The sequence below is a fragment of the Larimichthys crocea genome, chromosome VIII, assembly GCF_000972845.2.
Source record: "Larimichthys crocea isolate SSNF chromosome VIII, L_crocea_2.0, whole genome shotgun sequence".
NCBI lineage: Eukaryota > Metazoa > Chordata > Actinopteri > Sciaenidae > Larimichthys > Larimichthys crocea.
This window is the reverse complement of record NC_040018.1, coordinates 1,349,966-1,364,568: the sequence shown is the minus strand read 5'-3', so window position 1 is coordinate 1,364,568 and position 14,603 is coordinate 1,349,966. Positions and strand designations below refer to the sequence as shown.

Sequence of the window (14,603 nt, the reverse complement as noted above, 5' to 3'; positions counted from 1 at the left end):
GATTTTACTGCTTTTTCTTCGCCAAATTGCAACAGTTGACTGCCAAAATATAAATATAAAACATATGTACAACTTACATTTGTATATTGCGGTATTCACCACACCCACTGCAGCTCCAGCAGTTTCTTCGGCCACAATTTTCACAATGCCAGTGGACCCTCCCCTTCTGCTAGTTGATCATCGGCAGACCTGAGGCAGGCCGAATGACGCCTGGGTGCTCAAACGGCACCCACCGTCAATCAAAAGTGGCCACGCTGTTAATTATGCGTAACTTTAAGCCTTTTTTAAAAAATCAGCCTCAATACAGTTGTCATGAACAGGGAAATTAGCTATAGAGACCAAAACTGGCTGTGAACATGTTTATTACTGCTGTGAAGTTGGACATTTTAACATGGGGGCTAATGGAGACTGACTTTTTCTGTAGCCAGCCTCAAGTGGCCAGTTAAGGAGCTGCAGTTTTTGGCACTTCAAAGTCACACTCAGCATTTTGACCATTATGAGTGCACCATCCGGGTACTCACACCATTTTACCATAACTGACAGTGTGAATGCACGTCAAAATACTTAAGTTTGAGTATGGAAGTACATGAATTGAGACACAGCTAATGCTAACATAGTGATGATTGACAGGTACAGTTTACCATATCAACCATCTTAGTTTAGCGTATTGGCCTGCAGAACACAAAGTAGAGCTGGGACAGTTACAACCACGTTCAAGTCTGGAAAGTTGAGTGACACTGCTAGTGTGATTAAAAACCTTCACTTCCCCAGTTCAGTTTTTAACACACATTATTTATTCACAGCTGTTACAAATCACAGTGAGAGCCAGATCATTTGACGTGTAACCATTGAGAAGCAGTGTTTTATTATTTGGGTAATGATGTGTTACCCCTCTGATAAGCCCCATTTGCTATCACAGCATGTAGCATTGCCCAAAGGAAGACAAATGTCACAGTGGAATAATTTACTGTAGATTATCTGACATACTGTAATATACATAAATTGTCATGCTGTCATTTCTGACACAACTATTACAGTCCATAAATATGGTAATCATTTTCTAAACTGCATATTGGTGTCATTAATAAACTCAGCTTGGCTGCCTCATCCCTCCACTCCCTCTGTGGGGGGAAAAAATATGAGGTGTCAACATAACATAGCCTCCAAAATATTGTGTCATACTCACAGATGAAGGAACACATAAAAGCGCCAATATGGCAAAATCTGAAAAATGCATGTCTTGGTTTCCTCTTATTTATGATACAGTTGTAAATTGTTTAGTTCTTGTCTTTGTAGTTGTCACATTAACAAATTATTAACACAGATAGCCTAAATCATTTAAAAATATTCAGATTCATGCCTTGGCTTAAGGATTTTAATCATTATCTTCTTAGGAACAAAGTAAATTAGCAATTTAGTTGGACATAACCATAAACTGTCCATAGGTGTTACAAAATAACAAACCAATAACAGTTAGTTATGTTCTCTTATCTACTTTTCCGATGGAAATTACTGTAGCTGAATCTGGGTATATTTCGACTTTTTTTCTGGGTCAGTAATCTGCAGTGGTTGATACTCATGTACATGCCATATCTATGTGACTGATCTCACCCAGCTTGCTTTACTCTAAAGTCCAAGCTGATGTCTGTGTTGGTGCTCCTATCTGCTTAATTTAGCACAGAGGACTTTTATATTAGATCTGATGTAAGAGTAAATGTCTCCGTTAGACAATGGAATCATCATTGAAGCATCCAAACTGTCTAAATAAGCTTTTTTTGACAGGAGTGATGCTGTTTTTCTAAACACTGAGCTGGACTCCTTATGCGGCTTTTCAGAAAGGATGAATTTATTAATTATATGTATACAGTCTGTCTTTTATATTTGCTATCTGCCCTGACACTTTCTCTCTTTATTGTTCACAGGATGGATTGCGCAGATTGTCGGGAAATGAATACATCTTTTCCACAAAACGTAAGTTTACATAAAGCATTCAGGAAAGGATTTGAAGTATGTGTATTTTAGAAGTTATTAAAAATAAAAATATTTATTAATGCCAACAAATTTCTAACCTCCTCCTCTTTATGTGAATGCTTCCTTTTTTGTCTCTTTCTTTACTCACAGAGCCCCACCATATCCCCAGTCACCTGATAACTCCTCTGTCCTTAAATGACATCCCCCCTCGTATTGCCCAAACTATGGAGAACGAGGACTCTTGGGACTTTGACATCTTTAACTTGGAGGCTGCAACCCTGAAACGGTGAGGCAGCAACACAGTTATGTGTCTATTTTTGTGTGTGTTAACTCAGAATGTATGTTAAACTACTGTTCTGAATCCCCTCACAGGCCTTTGACCTACTTAGGCCTGAAGATCTTCTCCCGCTTTGGAGTCTGCGAGTTCCTAAATTGCCCTGAGGCCACTTTGCGCTCCTGGCTTCAAGTGATTGAAGCCAACTACCACTCCAGTAACTCCTACCACAACTCTTCTCATGCAGCTGATGTCCTGCACGCAACGGCATATTTCCTCTGCAAGGAGAGGGTCAAGGTAAATTAACAATGAATAAAAATGAATGATGAAGCATACTATTTAACAAAATACATGTTATGGGGCACCCCAGTCACTCACCTGGTGCCTCAACCTTCCCCATTTTCCTGTCTATCTACAGCTGCAATATCAAATAAAGATGAAAAAGTCCCCAAAAATGTGGTTTGACAATTTGGTGATGGATAGAAAATCAGTCCGCAAGTAATTTTTCAACCACAAATGCCCAAATTCTACTGGTTCCAGCCTTTCAACTGTGTTCATTTGTTGCCTTTCTTTTTTTATGTGATACTAAATGAAGTATCTTTGGGTTTTGGTCTATTTTTGGGGGGAAAAAAACATGCAATTTGAAGATGTTTCTGGGATATTGTGGTGGCTGTTTCATTATTTACTATTATTTTCTGACATAGAGTAAACCATGGTTACTTGGTTAGTTAATTAGTTAATGTGAGGTGCTGTGGTAGCTCAAGTGGTAGAGCTTCCACCCGATGTAGTTAAGTCTAAGTCCTAGCTGCAGCTTACAGATCTCTCTTAAACTGTCCAATCAAATAAAGGCAAAAATAAAGAGTTAGTGAATTAATTAAAAAAATAATTGTTTGTTGCTTTATTACTTATTTAAGCTAAGTAAGTATTAGCTTGTGTCATGGGTTTGATTGTGGGCCCAGATACCTACAGTATCAAGGCATTGGTATTTTCTACTATCACAGCTCTCTGATCATTCATGCGTGTCAAGTCTTAAGTCTACGTTATCCAGGAGAGTTGTGGTTTAGCCCAAGTGTGTCTGTGGCTCAGTAACTGGTTTGTGGCATGCACTGGCTAGGCTGATTACCAATCTGTCTATTTCTGATCTGAGTGGAGTGATCTTTCATTGGCTTAGGCAGTGAACTGTAAAGTTAAATCACTCAAGGTTAATGAGTTCCTGGAGCTCTACAGACAGGTTAGCGTGTCTGTTATGTTCCAAATGAATTATTTTGATGATCTCACCTTTAGCCTACTTATACTTTTTTTTTTGTCCTGTGACACGTGATGATGCAGGTAATAAATTACTCATAACTACGATGCCTTAAGGTGCAAGTAGTTGAAAGCAGCTGCTGGTTCTTTGTACCCGATTTCAGTATTTTTAGACAAAAGTTTGTTCTACACACATTCAACAAAATGAAGCATTCTCTGTATTTGCTTCATCTAGCTATCCTTTCATTGTAGCTGTGTAATGCTTACATACAGTTTATTGGGTGACATTAGGAATCTACACTTTCAGTCAGTGCAGCTAAATTAGGGTTAAGATTAAATGTTATTAACCTACTGTCTTAATAATGCACTGTGTTCATCATGTACCGTAGTGCTACTTGTTGGTTAAACCTGCATGCTAAACTGGATGCACATCACTGTGTGTGTTGATAGTGGGATGTGACATATCTAGTGAATGTAGTAGTAGAGGGTTATACAGCTGTTTGTATCATTCAGGACTCCCAGATGTTACCCCTGATAACAATAAGTCCAAGGTTGTAAGATACAGCCATTTCAGGTTCATGTTCATATATGTTTCATATTTTTTTCATGTTGTTTTCCTCATCAGCAAAGTTTGGATCCCATTGATGAGGTGGCTGCCCTGATTGCTGCTACTGTACATGATGTGGACCACCCAGGCCGCACCAACAGCTTCCTGTGCAACGCAGGAAGCGAACTGGCTATCCTCTACAATGATACAGCTGTGCTAGAGAGCCACCATGCAGCACTGGCCTTCCAGATCACCACGAGAGATGACAAGTGCAACATCTTCAAATACATTGAAAGGTTGGAGATTTATTACACAAGGAGTTAGTCAAAGATGTAATCTGTTTTTGCTTTGGTTATTCATAATTCAACTGAAGATCACAGTATCAAACATAAAATTCAGTTCCCACAGTTGAACTTCACCATTCTCCGAGACCTCAGGTGGCCTAATCTATCAATTAAAGAAGCACATTTTGCTCTAAAGACTAATAGATAGAAAATTTACCTCATTGTCTACAAAAGAGCTAAGATAATAGTTTCCAAAAACACAAAGTTGAGAAGATAATCACTAAACTTTCCTTAATTGACTCTAATTTAGGTGAACTTGCTGCAACTACACAACAAATCCAGTTGTAAGCAGTTTTGCAAACTCTACTGTATCAGATACTGTAACAGAACATTTTTATATATATCAATATGTAAGATTGAGAGCATCCACATAATATAATTCCATCCATCCATTATTTGTAACCGCTTATCCTCATCAGGGTCTTGGGGGCTTGAGCCTATCCCAGCTGACAAGTCACCGGTTCATCACAAGGCTGACACATAGAGACAAACAACCCCTCACGCTAACAGCTATATAATATAATTATATATTCAAATTCTTACAAAAATTGTTTGTTATATGCACTTGAAGCATCAGAGGGGATATGCTTAAGTCTGAAGATGAAAGCAGTACTGTCTGTGCATGTGTGTGTGCATGCATGTGTATGTGTTGACAGCAGCGGGGTAGTAATGTGATTTGAGTCCCAAAGCAGAATAGCTCACATGTGCTGGTCCCCTCAGAGGGGGAAGATGAACAAAGCATCCATTCATCGCCACTGTCACTGCAGTCAGAAGGGGAAAACTGTTCACACGGGTTTCCATGCTATTTACCACACTGTCATCTCACTCCCTCTGTTTTCTCTTCTCCTTCTCTCCCTACCTTCCCCTCCTTCACCCATCTGATCTCTGCCCATCTCTCTCTCTCTCTCTTTCTCTCTTCCAGGAATGAATATCGAACACTACGACAGGCTATCATTGATATGGTGCTCGCAACTGAGATGACCAAACACTTTGAACATGTCAACAAATTTGTCAACAGCATCAACAAGCCACTGGCTGCTCTGGAGGAGAACGGGGTGAGATATTATAAATGAAATCATGCTGCAACACTTTTTTTTATATTTCATACCTGTGTAGAAATAGTAGCTCTAATTTTAGCATCATTTTTTTTTAAATAGATCAGTGTTGTGCGTCAGAGCAGGAAGGACACACTGGAGCATTCAGACACTAGATAAACACTGTAACTATTGTAATCTCATTCTGTCACACGCTGTCGCAGAATCATACTCAGTCCAACGTTATTCGAGCAACAATAGTTTAAGAGCTTAAGAGATGATGATACTCGTTCAGGGGGATTTGTGGCCTGTTGTTGCCTGGGCACAGATATCTTTGTGGGAAGAGAATTTTACAACTCGGTACCATCTTTCTCGTCTGTGTGTGGAATGCTCAACACAGACATTTAAAAGTCGTCTTGCCTTTTAAAGGCAGGAATGATGTGAATAAATGATTTTTTTATTCTGAATTATTACACTGAATATAGCCTCTTTCAGAGGTTTACACAGATTGACGTGTTTGGTATAAATTGTTTAAATCTATTTGTTAAAAAATCTCTTTGGTCTTTGTGTCACATACACTTTTATTCAGTTAACCTTGAGAATAAAACAGAGACCTCACTCATCTTGGCTTCGCAACACAGACCTTCAGTACTTCTGCTCAACATAATTGTCCGTCAATTAAATCTTGAAACATACAGTAGGCTGCAAAACATGTGACTGCATGGCGGCTGTACTCTTTTACATGTAAGTGTTACAAGAGCTCATGATGAACATGCACTGAGTACAGACTCTCCCTCCCTATAGGGAAAGATAAATTAAAAGCTTTATCATCTGCCAGTGCTATGTTTTATCTTACCAGTTTGGTTTAGGTAGAAACGCAGTCAGTTATTTTTTAAGTTGTTCAGCTGCTGTGTGATATACGGAGATGCCTGTTGACACCTATAAGTAGAACTTCAGTTGTCTTTGTGCTAATGGTCTGCTTCTGTTTTTTTGTTTTTTTTAGGGAAACAGTGATGAGGAATCTGTCAAAAGCGTTCTGACATCCCCTGAGAATCGCATCCTTGTCAAGCGGATGCTGATTAAGTGTGCAGACATCTCTAATCCATGCAGGCCTCTGGAGCTCTGTATAGAATGGGCTGGACGCATCTCAGAGGAGTATTTTGCACAGGTAATTTGAAAAAATGATATATGGTGTTGATGGTGTAGGGGAGATGGATGCATTAGTAGTTTGTCATTTATTGTGCATGATGATCACTTGTTGTGTTGTCGTCTCTGGTACAGACGGACGAGGAGAAGAGACAAGGTCTACCAGTGGTTATGCCTGTGTTTGACAGAAACACGTGTAGCATCCCAAAGTCCCAGATTTCCTTCATAGACTACTTCATTACGGACATGTTTGATGCATGGGATGGTAAGACTGCACAGCATGATACAAACACTACACACACTGGTATAAATCTGTTGATCAAAGACCAACTAACCTCTGATCACGTTGCCTCGGTTACCCGGTTGTGCCACCTCGCACTTCACAGCATAAGAAAAATCAGGCCTTACCTGACTTAACATGCGAGCCAACTCCTGAGACAGGCTGTGGTAACACCCTCCTGCACAGTGAAACTCTTTCAGATGATCCAGAACGCGGCAGCGTGCCTGGTCTTCAATCAACCCAAAAGGGCACGTTACCCTGCTGCCTATCGAACTCCACTGGCCACCTGTAGCAGCCCACATTAAATTCAAATCACCAATGCTTGCCTACAAAGTAATCTTTGGTTCTACACCCACTTACTTGAAAGCCCTCATACAGGCATACGTTACCTCCCGATGGTTGCGCTCCTCCAATGAATGACACCTGGCTCTGCCGCACAGACGCTCAGGGCAATCTCATCTGTTTTTATAAGTCACTTTGGATAAAGCATCAGCTAGATGACTAAATGTAGTGTAAATGTAAATAACTGAATTAAAGTATCATCTTCTTTAACTGATTCAATACACCATATCAGTATCAGTGCAGATACTGACCTGAGCTAACCACATCAGTTAGAGTTTCTTTGTCTCAGCCATTATAAATTCAGTGTTTCCACTATCAGTTACATTCATTGAGCTTTAATAGGCCACCAACTCAGCTGCAGCCACAGCAATCCATGGCTCAGGTCAGTTAAAATGAATCCATTGACTTACACTATTATTGTATTGGTTGTCAGTGTCTGTATATTCCCTGAGTTTAAGTATAAGAATGAGTAGTGGTAGAGAAAAGGTAGGTCTAATAAAACAATGTTATGTCTGATATTGTGCTTCAACTTCTTTGTTGTCTCTCCAGCTTTTGCAGACCTCCCCAATCTTATGCAGCACTTGGACAACAACTTCAAGTACTGGAAAGGCCTGGATGAGAGGAAGCTGCACAGCCTGCGACCGCCTCCCGAGTAGGTTGCTGCAGTGTCCAGCCCTGGGACTCTGCAGTCTGGGGGTAGGCCTCCTCTCTCTTGAGCTGGGGGCGTCTCTCTCTCCCTGCCAGCCAAAGGGCCTCCTCGCCTTCACTCTCCTGCTTCTGTAGCACGCCGAGCGTCCACATGTCCGTCCATACAGAAACCACAGAAGGACTTTCTGACAGGCAATTGCAGCAGGGACATTGCTGGCTTTACAATCCTGTCGGATGAGAACTGTAACAAACAGACATGGACACACAGCATTCTTATGAACTTCTCGTGCCTCTCAGGCATTCGCAGTGTAGCTGGGTCAAGTGACATGACTGAGAGAGGGTCCTTACAGGCCTCCTGGCAAAGCATCTGCCCCCTAATTACCGTGGTGGCTCTCCTGTCTGCCTGTGAAGTTGCTGTTTGAGTAAAAACTGCTTGTTTACTGAAGGAGCAAGCAACACTGGAGGAGTGGATGGGAAGTGTGGTCTGGATATGAAGCTGTCAGGCCATACAATCACCTTTGACCTCCATCCTTGTGCTCGCAGCAAGGCAGGACTGCTTCCTCTGCCCCTGGAGGCCACACCATGGAAGAACACTCCACTGCTTTTTTTTTTGTTTTTGTTGTTGGTGTTGTTGTTGTTGTTGTTGTTTTTTTTGGCAATATATTCATGTGTCCTTCAGAAACACATCCAAGTTGACACATAGCTGTCATAACAGACATGTGGGAGGGGGATACTTTCTTTTTTTTTTTTGGGTCAGGGAGTGGATCGTTACTTTAGGCCACTGCTGAGAGACAAACACCTCAACATCATGATCATAGGTAACTAATTACAGATGATTTGGTATGTTAATTTTTCTTAGATGTTCCATATTTTCTATATTAAAAATTCATGAATGAATTAGTTGATAAATAAAGAACAAAATGAATTTCAAAAAGAGAGAGAGAAAAGCCAAAGCTGATGAAGACAAATACTACTATAACTCTCAAAAAATTCACAATTATTATTCATATGAAGCATTACCATATTAAACATTTTTATTTTCTTATCAAAAGTACAGTACCAGTTTGAATGAACACTTTTGTATTGCACTGTAAACAATATTAGAAATGTCTACGTCTCAGTGATTTGTCCAGGGATGGGATGTTGCATTGTAGAATAAGCTGTTATTGTTGATCATCAGGAGTTTGTGTTGTGTGTGTGCATGTGCGTGCGTGCGTGTGTGTGTGTGTGTGTCTGTGTATTCGTGTATGCGTGTGCGTGCGTGCGTGTGTGTGTACGTACGTGTGGGTCTGCTTGGGTTGTAGGTGTGGGTGCGTGGGTGTATTCATTGTTGCAACAATCCCTTACTCTTGGTTTAATGCTGTAAACCGCTTGACATTTGACAACAGCAGAAATATGTGAAAACATTTTGGACTTGAAAATTTTTTCTCCCAGAATTTTTTGTATCTGGTTTATCCTACTGAAAAAGACTGCCTTATTTTATACAATATTTATACAGTACATCCCACTGTGCAACTGCAACGGACATCTGTAGTTTTTATTATAACATAGTCAGAAGGTTATGTTCAAGTAAATCTCAATATTTTTATAGACAATGAATTTTACACTGGATTTGCAGCAAATGAGATCAACCATTATAGCTATCTGAATACCTGTGAATTGGATGGTCACGCAGAGCATGTATACAGAGAACTAAATGGTTCAGAAGGATGTGGATCGCAGAGTTGTCTATCACTGTCTTTAAGCAGTCTCCTAGAGGCCAGCTTGCAATGATTTTTTGATCAAACATCATTCTATTTTGGCCACTTGTCCAACATCCTTATGCACAGACCCAGGGAAAAGCTTTTTGTTCAAGGCTGGTTTCAGATTAGGATACTAATATATGTTAAAGATTGTTGCTTATTAAGAATATTTCCTCTTTAAACAGTATATAAATGCCATAACAGCTAAGAAAATGATGGTGAATAAGATGTATTGACCATGGTTATCTTTATTTCTCTCTTATGACGGAATTGTACACTCAATCAGGGGATTTGTTTGTTCCTTCTGATTCACATCTTGGTCTGAAGGCACGGAAAAAAAATTAGAAACTATTCAATGAAAAATAAAATAATGTCAATTATAAGTTTGCAGTCTATTTCCTGCAATGACTCTATGTCTGTCCTCTTACATCTTTCTCTGTCTTTTTTCACTCACTCTGTCTAGCTGTCTAACTACCTCTTTAGGTTACTTGTTTTACTTTGTCTGTGTTTTTGGAAACAAATATGGATAAGAAAGGACTATGTTTGGATCAGGAGTGGCACAGTGGTTACAGTAAGAAGGTTTCTTGTTTGATCCTCTGTGTGTGCAGTTTGCATGTTCTCCCCCATGTCTGCGTGGGTTCTCCTCAGGTACTTAAGCTTCCTCCCACAGTCGTGGTTAATTTGTGAATCTAAATTGCGAATGGTTGTTTGTCTCTATGTGCTCTCCGATAAACTGGCAACTTGTCACAACCCTAATGAGGATAAGTAGTTACAGAAAATGGATGTTTGGATCAAAGGTGTTCGATATTTTCAGGCAGAAGATACTTCTCAAATTACGTGGAGGATAACTGAGAACCTTAGACATCTACTGTGCCAGGTGTAAAAGATAGCACATTGGACAAATCCACTCTTCTTCCAGAGTTGCACAATTTCAGCGTTAAGTGTTCGGATAACAGATCTCATCTGGGGTAGGAACAGCCTAACTCATATCCTGCTGCTCATTTCAGCTAAAATACTACATGGAAAAGAGTCATAAAGTCAGTGGAGTGACTCAGTAAAGTGCATTATGCAGTAATATTTACCTAAAGTTTGCTAATGTTAGTTAACATTAGCCACCATAATCTTTTGGTCATACCAGACCAGGTAAGACTGTAGCAGCAAAACCCCACACTGTATTGAACTGATAAAGGAAGGGGGTGTTTCGTTGCTTATCATCTTTTCATTTGTGAGAAGAACAATGTGTTATTTCTTCTTTCAAAATGTACATGTTCTCACTTCAAGGTTTGGTAAGGTTCAGGCACAAACACGCCTTAGGGGTTAGGGAAAGATCATGCAAAAAAAGAAGAAACTACTTGGAAATGATTGTGGTCATGGTTAGAAGAAAACAATGTTGGCTGTTAGTAGGAAATTGAAAATAAACAATGGGTTCCCATGTCACTTTGTTGACTCATCTATCCACTCCAACCTCCTCCCATCAAGGTTTTGCACCGCTAAAGACGACGTCATTCAACTTCCACCTTCATTCCTGGCAAACGAGTCAGTAACTCACCCGGCTGCTCGAGGTCCATGTCAGCTACATCTGGCTCATTTTAAGCATTTGGACAAACAACACATACTTTTAATGTTCTTGTGCGGACGCTCTCTTTCCTCTTTATTACATTTCAGTATCTTTATATTTTCTAGCTTGATTTGTATAGAATATGCATGTCTGTTCATTCATTTTGCACACTGCGTACTATGTGTAAACAAACTGTTTGCTGCATATTATTCTGAGGGGGCTGCTTTTTTTCATTTCGTGCATTTGTTATGATTGTATTTATGTTCAGAAACTAGTGAGATGACAACTTTGCTAAAAGCCAAACATCAAGCAAGTCCAACAACAAAAGACATTGCAGCCAACTAATATGACTGACAGCAAAAAACTTGGTGTCTGTCTTGCACCTTTTTATTTGACAAAGGTCTCACCAACGACTGAAATGCCAGTCCGACATTTATTCTTGGCCCTTGCTTGATCACTCTCTCCTTTTCCTTTTTTTTTTTAGTTTCCTTCAACATCCTCTGTATGTGCCTAGAGGCGGCTAGCCTGATTACATTGCCCGCTTGCCCGACTCCAGTTCTGGCAGGACACAGGTGGCCCCCCCCTCCCAGTGCTCCTAACACCCAGTTTGGGCAGAACGGCTAACTAAGCGGACTGAGATAACTAGCTAATAGCAGCTACACTTTGCAGCAGTTCACTTAACTGTCCATCACCAAGGCATCTGGAAAACATCAGAGAGAAAATTAGAAGAACATGAGAACATTTGCTCTATAAAATATGATCCAGTTTCACTCAGATCTGTGTCAAAGTTGATGGTGTGTGACTTTTACTCCGCAATTACACATTTTACACAATCTGTGTGACGCTACAGTTTGTAATGTGGAAGTGTAATAATAATAATACATTTTATTTTTCTAGATACTCAAAGACACTTTACATAAAAAGAACATCAAATCAGCAAAACAATATGAAATAGTATACTAAAAACACATTAGACTGAGCTAAACATTAAAAGCTATTTTTTTTGTTAGAGATTTGAAGGTTGGCAAGTCGGATGCAGTCACAGATGTGTGAGTTCCAGAGGGAGGGGGCAGCTGCAGAGAAGGCTCTATCGCCCCAGGTTCAGTGCTTGGTCCTGAGTGGTGGAGTGAGGAGGTTTGCATCAGATGAACGGAGGCTGCGGGATGGATTGTGGCGATGGAGCAAGTCAGTGAGGTAGGAAGGGGCCTGGTTATGGAGGGCTTTGTGTGTGAGGAGGAGGATTTTGAACTGGGAGCCAGTGGAGTTTCTGGAGGACAGGAATGATGTGATCATGGGTGTGGGTGTGGGTGAGCAGACGTGCAGCGGAGTTTTGGATGGTGAAGATGCTGTTGCAGTAGTCATTTCTGGAAGTGATGAAGGCGTGAATAAGGGTTTCAGAAACAGAAGAAAGTGATGGGCGGAGTCGGGCAATGTTCTTGAGATGAAAGGAGGCAGTTCTGGTGATTTGGTTTATGTGATGTTCAAAGGAGAGGTTATTGTCAAAGATGACTCTGAGGTTGCAACTGTGGGGGAATGTAGACAGGGTGGAGTTGTCGATGGTGAGGCGGAAACTGTCTATGGTTTTGGTGAGGAATTTGGGGCCGATAATGATCAGGTCTGATTTGTCACAGTTGAGTTTGAGGAAGTTGGTCTGTTGGTAATGTAGTAAACATCATAATGAAACTTGCTGGAATAATCCTTTTACTATTTCTCAACACATTGCATGAGTAATTTTGGCAGTGTGGCCTGAGTTCCTATTAATTCTTTGTAATATCTCACACTGAATGTCTGTCTTGATAATAGCATCCCTTCATTGGCCCCCTTTAGGATTGATTTTAAGATTTTACTGATCACTTTTAAAGGCCAGTTCGCAGCAGTAGATCCTTGAGCAGGTCACTTTTGCCTGGTCCAAGGTCAAGGTTCAAAACTACAGATGACCCGCCTTCTCCATCAGGACCCCTCGACTTTGGAAGAGGAGATAAGGCTTGCAGGTTCAGTGGACTCATTTTTACAGACTTTGACTTTTGTGACATCCTCTTTTAATCCTTTTACCTTATCATCTCTTTACCCATAATGCCAGTCCTGCTTTTTGTTATTAGTTCTCCTTTTATGCTCCCATCTTATATATATATATCTTTTACTACTATTCTGGTACTATTTTATTTATTTATTTTTCAGTTATTTTTGCTTTGTTTGACTTTTTCTGAATTTTAACTTGTTTGGCCTTCTGCTCTGTAAAGCACTTTGTAAAACTTCTTTTTAAAGGTGTTGTATAAATAAAGTTATTATTATTGTTTTTGTTAAAGGCTGGTGGACTGGGGAAAAAACCCCCAGCATGAGTCCAGGACATTGTTGAGGATTACACAGAAACTGGAAACACATGCTTGATTTCAACCATTGAATGGTCATCAAATAAGTGAAAGTGACAGCGAATACCAATGACTGTATAAAGGACAGACAGCATATGCGTGATGTCTTCACTCTGAAGTTTCCAAAGTGCTGTTTTGAAGACAAAAATATATGGTACTGGACGGTAGCCATGTTGGATGCACTGCTTCTTCCTCCTCCTGGCTAATCTAAAAATGGGCAAAGATGTGGATCGATGGTGGACCTGAGGCTGGGTGCTCAAACAAACCATCTGTAACAGCACCCACCTGTCAGTCAAAGCGACTACGCTGTTAATTCTGCATAACTTAATATGATTTGAGTTTTTAAAAAAATTCACCCTCAGTACAGTTATTATGAATGGGGAAATGAGCTATAGAGACCAAAACTGTTTTTTGTACCAGGTTGTAAACGTGTTTATTTCCGCTGTGAAGTTGGACATTTTAACATGGGGGCTTATGGAGGCTGACTTGTACTGTAGCCAGCCTCAAGTGTACGTTTGAGGAACTGCAGCCACGAATGTTGTCGCTTGGTTCAACCATTGTATTGTATGGTCTTCAAATGAAGTGAAAGACAGTGAATACTAAGTATACCTGGGAGTGTTATGTGCCTGTACCTTTAACAGGGGGGCCCAGCTGCTCTTTATTGCCCCATGACCCCTCCTCAAGATTAATCCAGCCGTGGGCATGAACTCATGAAAATGGAGGCCTATGACACATTTCTATGTGTATCTCTATAGATTATTATTGTTGTTGCTGTTATTATTATTATATACTGTTATAATTATTATTATTACTTTGTAATATTATTTATATTATAGTAACTTTCCTTTGCAATATTTCTTACACTATGGTCACTTTACATTGCAATACTTTATATATCATGCCACTTCCATCCTCAGTACTTGTCTGTTTTGAAGGTTGACTGTTATTCGTGTTTATTGTAGGTTATAGATTTTTTTTTCTGTCTGTTTTAATTTTCCCTTTTATTTGATTTTCTATTTCTGTAGTGTATATTACACATTTTGCTGCTGTAGCAAGTAAATTTCGCTGTAGTGGGATAAGTACAATCTAATCTAATTAACAAT

The 14,603-nt window shown here is 40.0% G+C and overlaps 1 protein-coding gene across 1 annotated transcript in view; it reads left to right on the top strand.

Moving 5' to 3' along the window:
• pde8a (phosphodiesterase 8A) overlaps positions 1-9,956 on the top strand; it is a 45,236-nt gene extending 35,280 nt beyond the window's left edge. Inside the window, exons 15-22 of the mRNA XM_010731862.3 lie at positions 1,923-1,971; positions 2,122-2,257; positions 2,344-2,542; positions 4,116-4,333; positions 5,304-5,436; positions 6,419-6,583; positions 6,697-6,826; positions 7,733-9,956. Of these exons, the coding sequence (XP_010730164.1) occupies positions 1,923-1,971; positions 2,122-2,257; positions 2,344-2,542; positions 4,116-4,333; positions 5,304-5,436; positions 6,419-6,583; positions 6,697-6,826; positions 7,733-7,839 (1,137 nt within the window). The 3' untranslated portion in view covers positions 7,840-9,956. The remainder of the gene's footprint in view (positions 1-1,922; positions 1,972-2,121; positions 2,258-2,343; positions 2,543-4,115; positions 4,334-5,303; positions 5,437-6,418; positions 6,584-6,696; positions 6,827-7,732) is intronic.
• Positions 9,957-14,603: the final 4,647 nt, after the last annotated feature.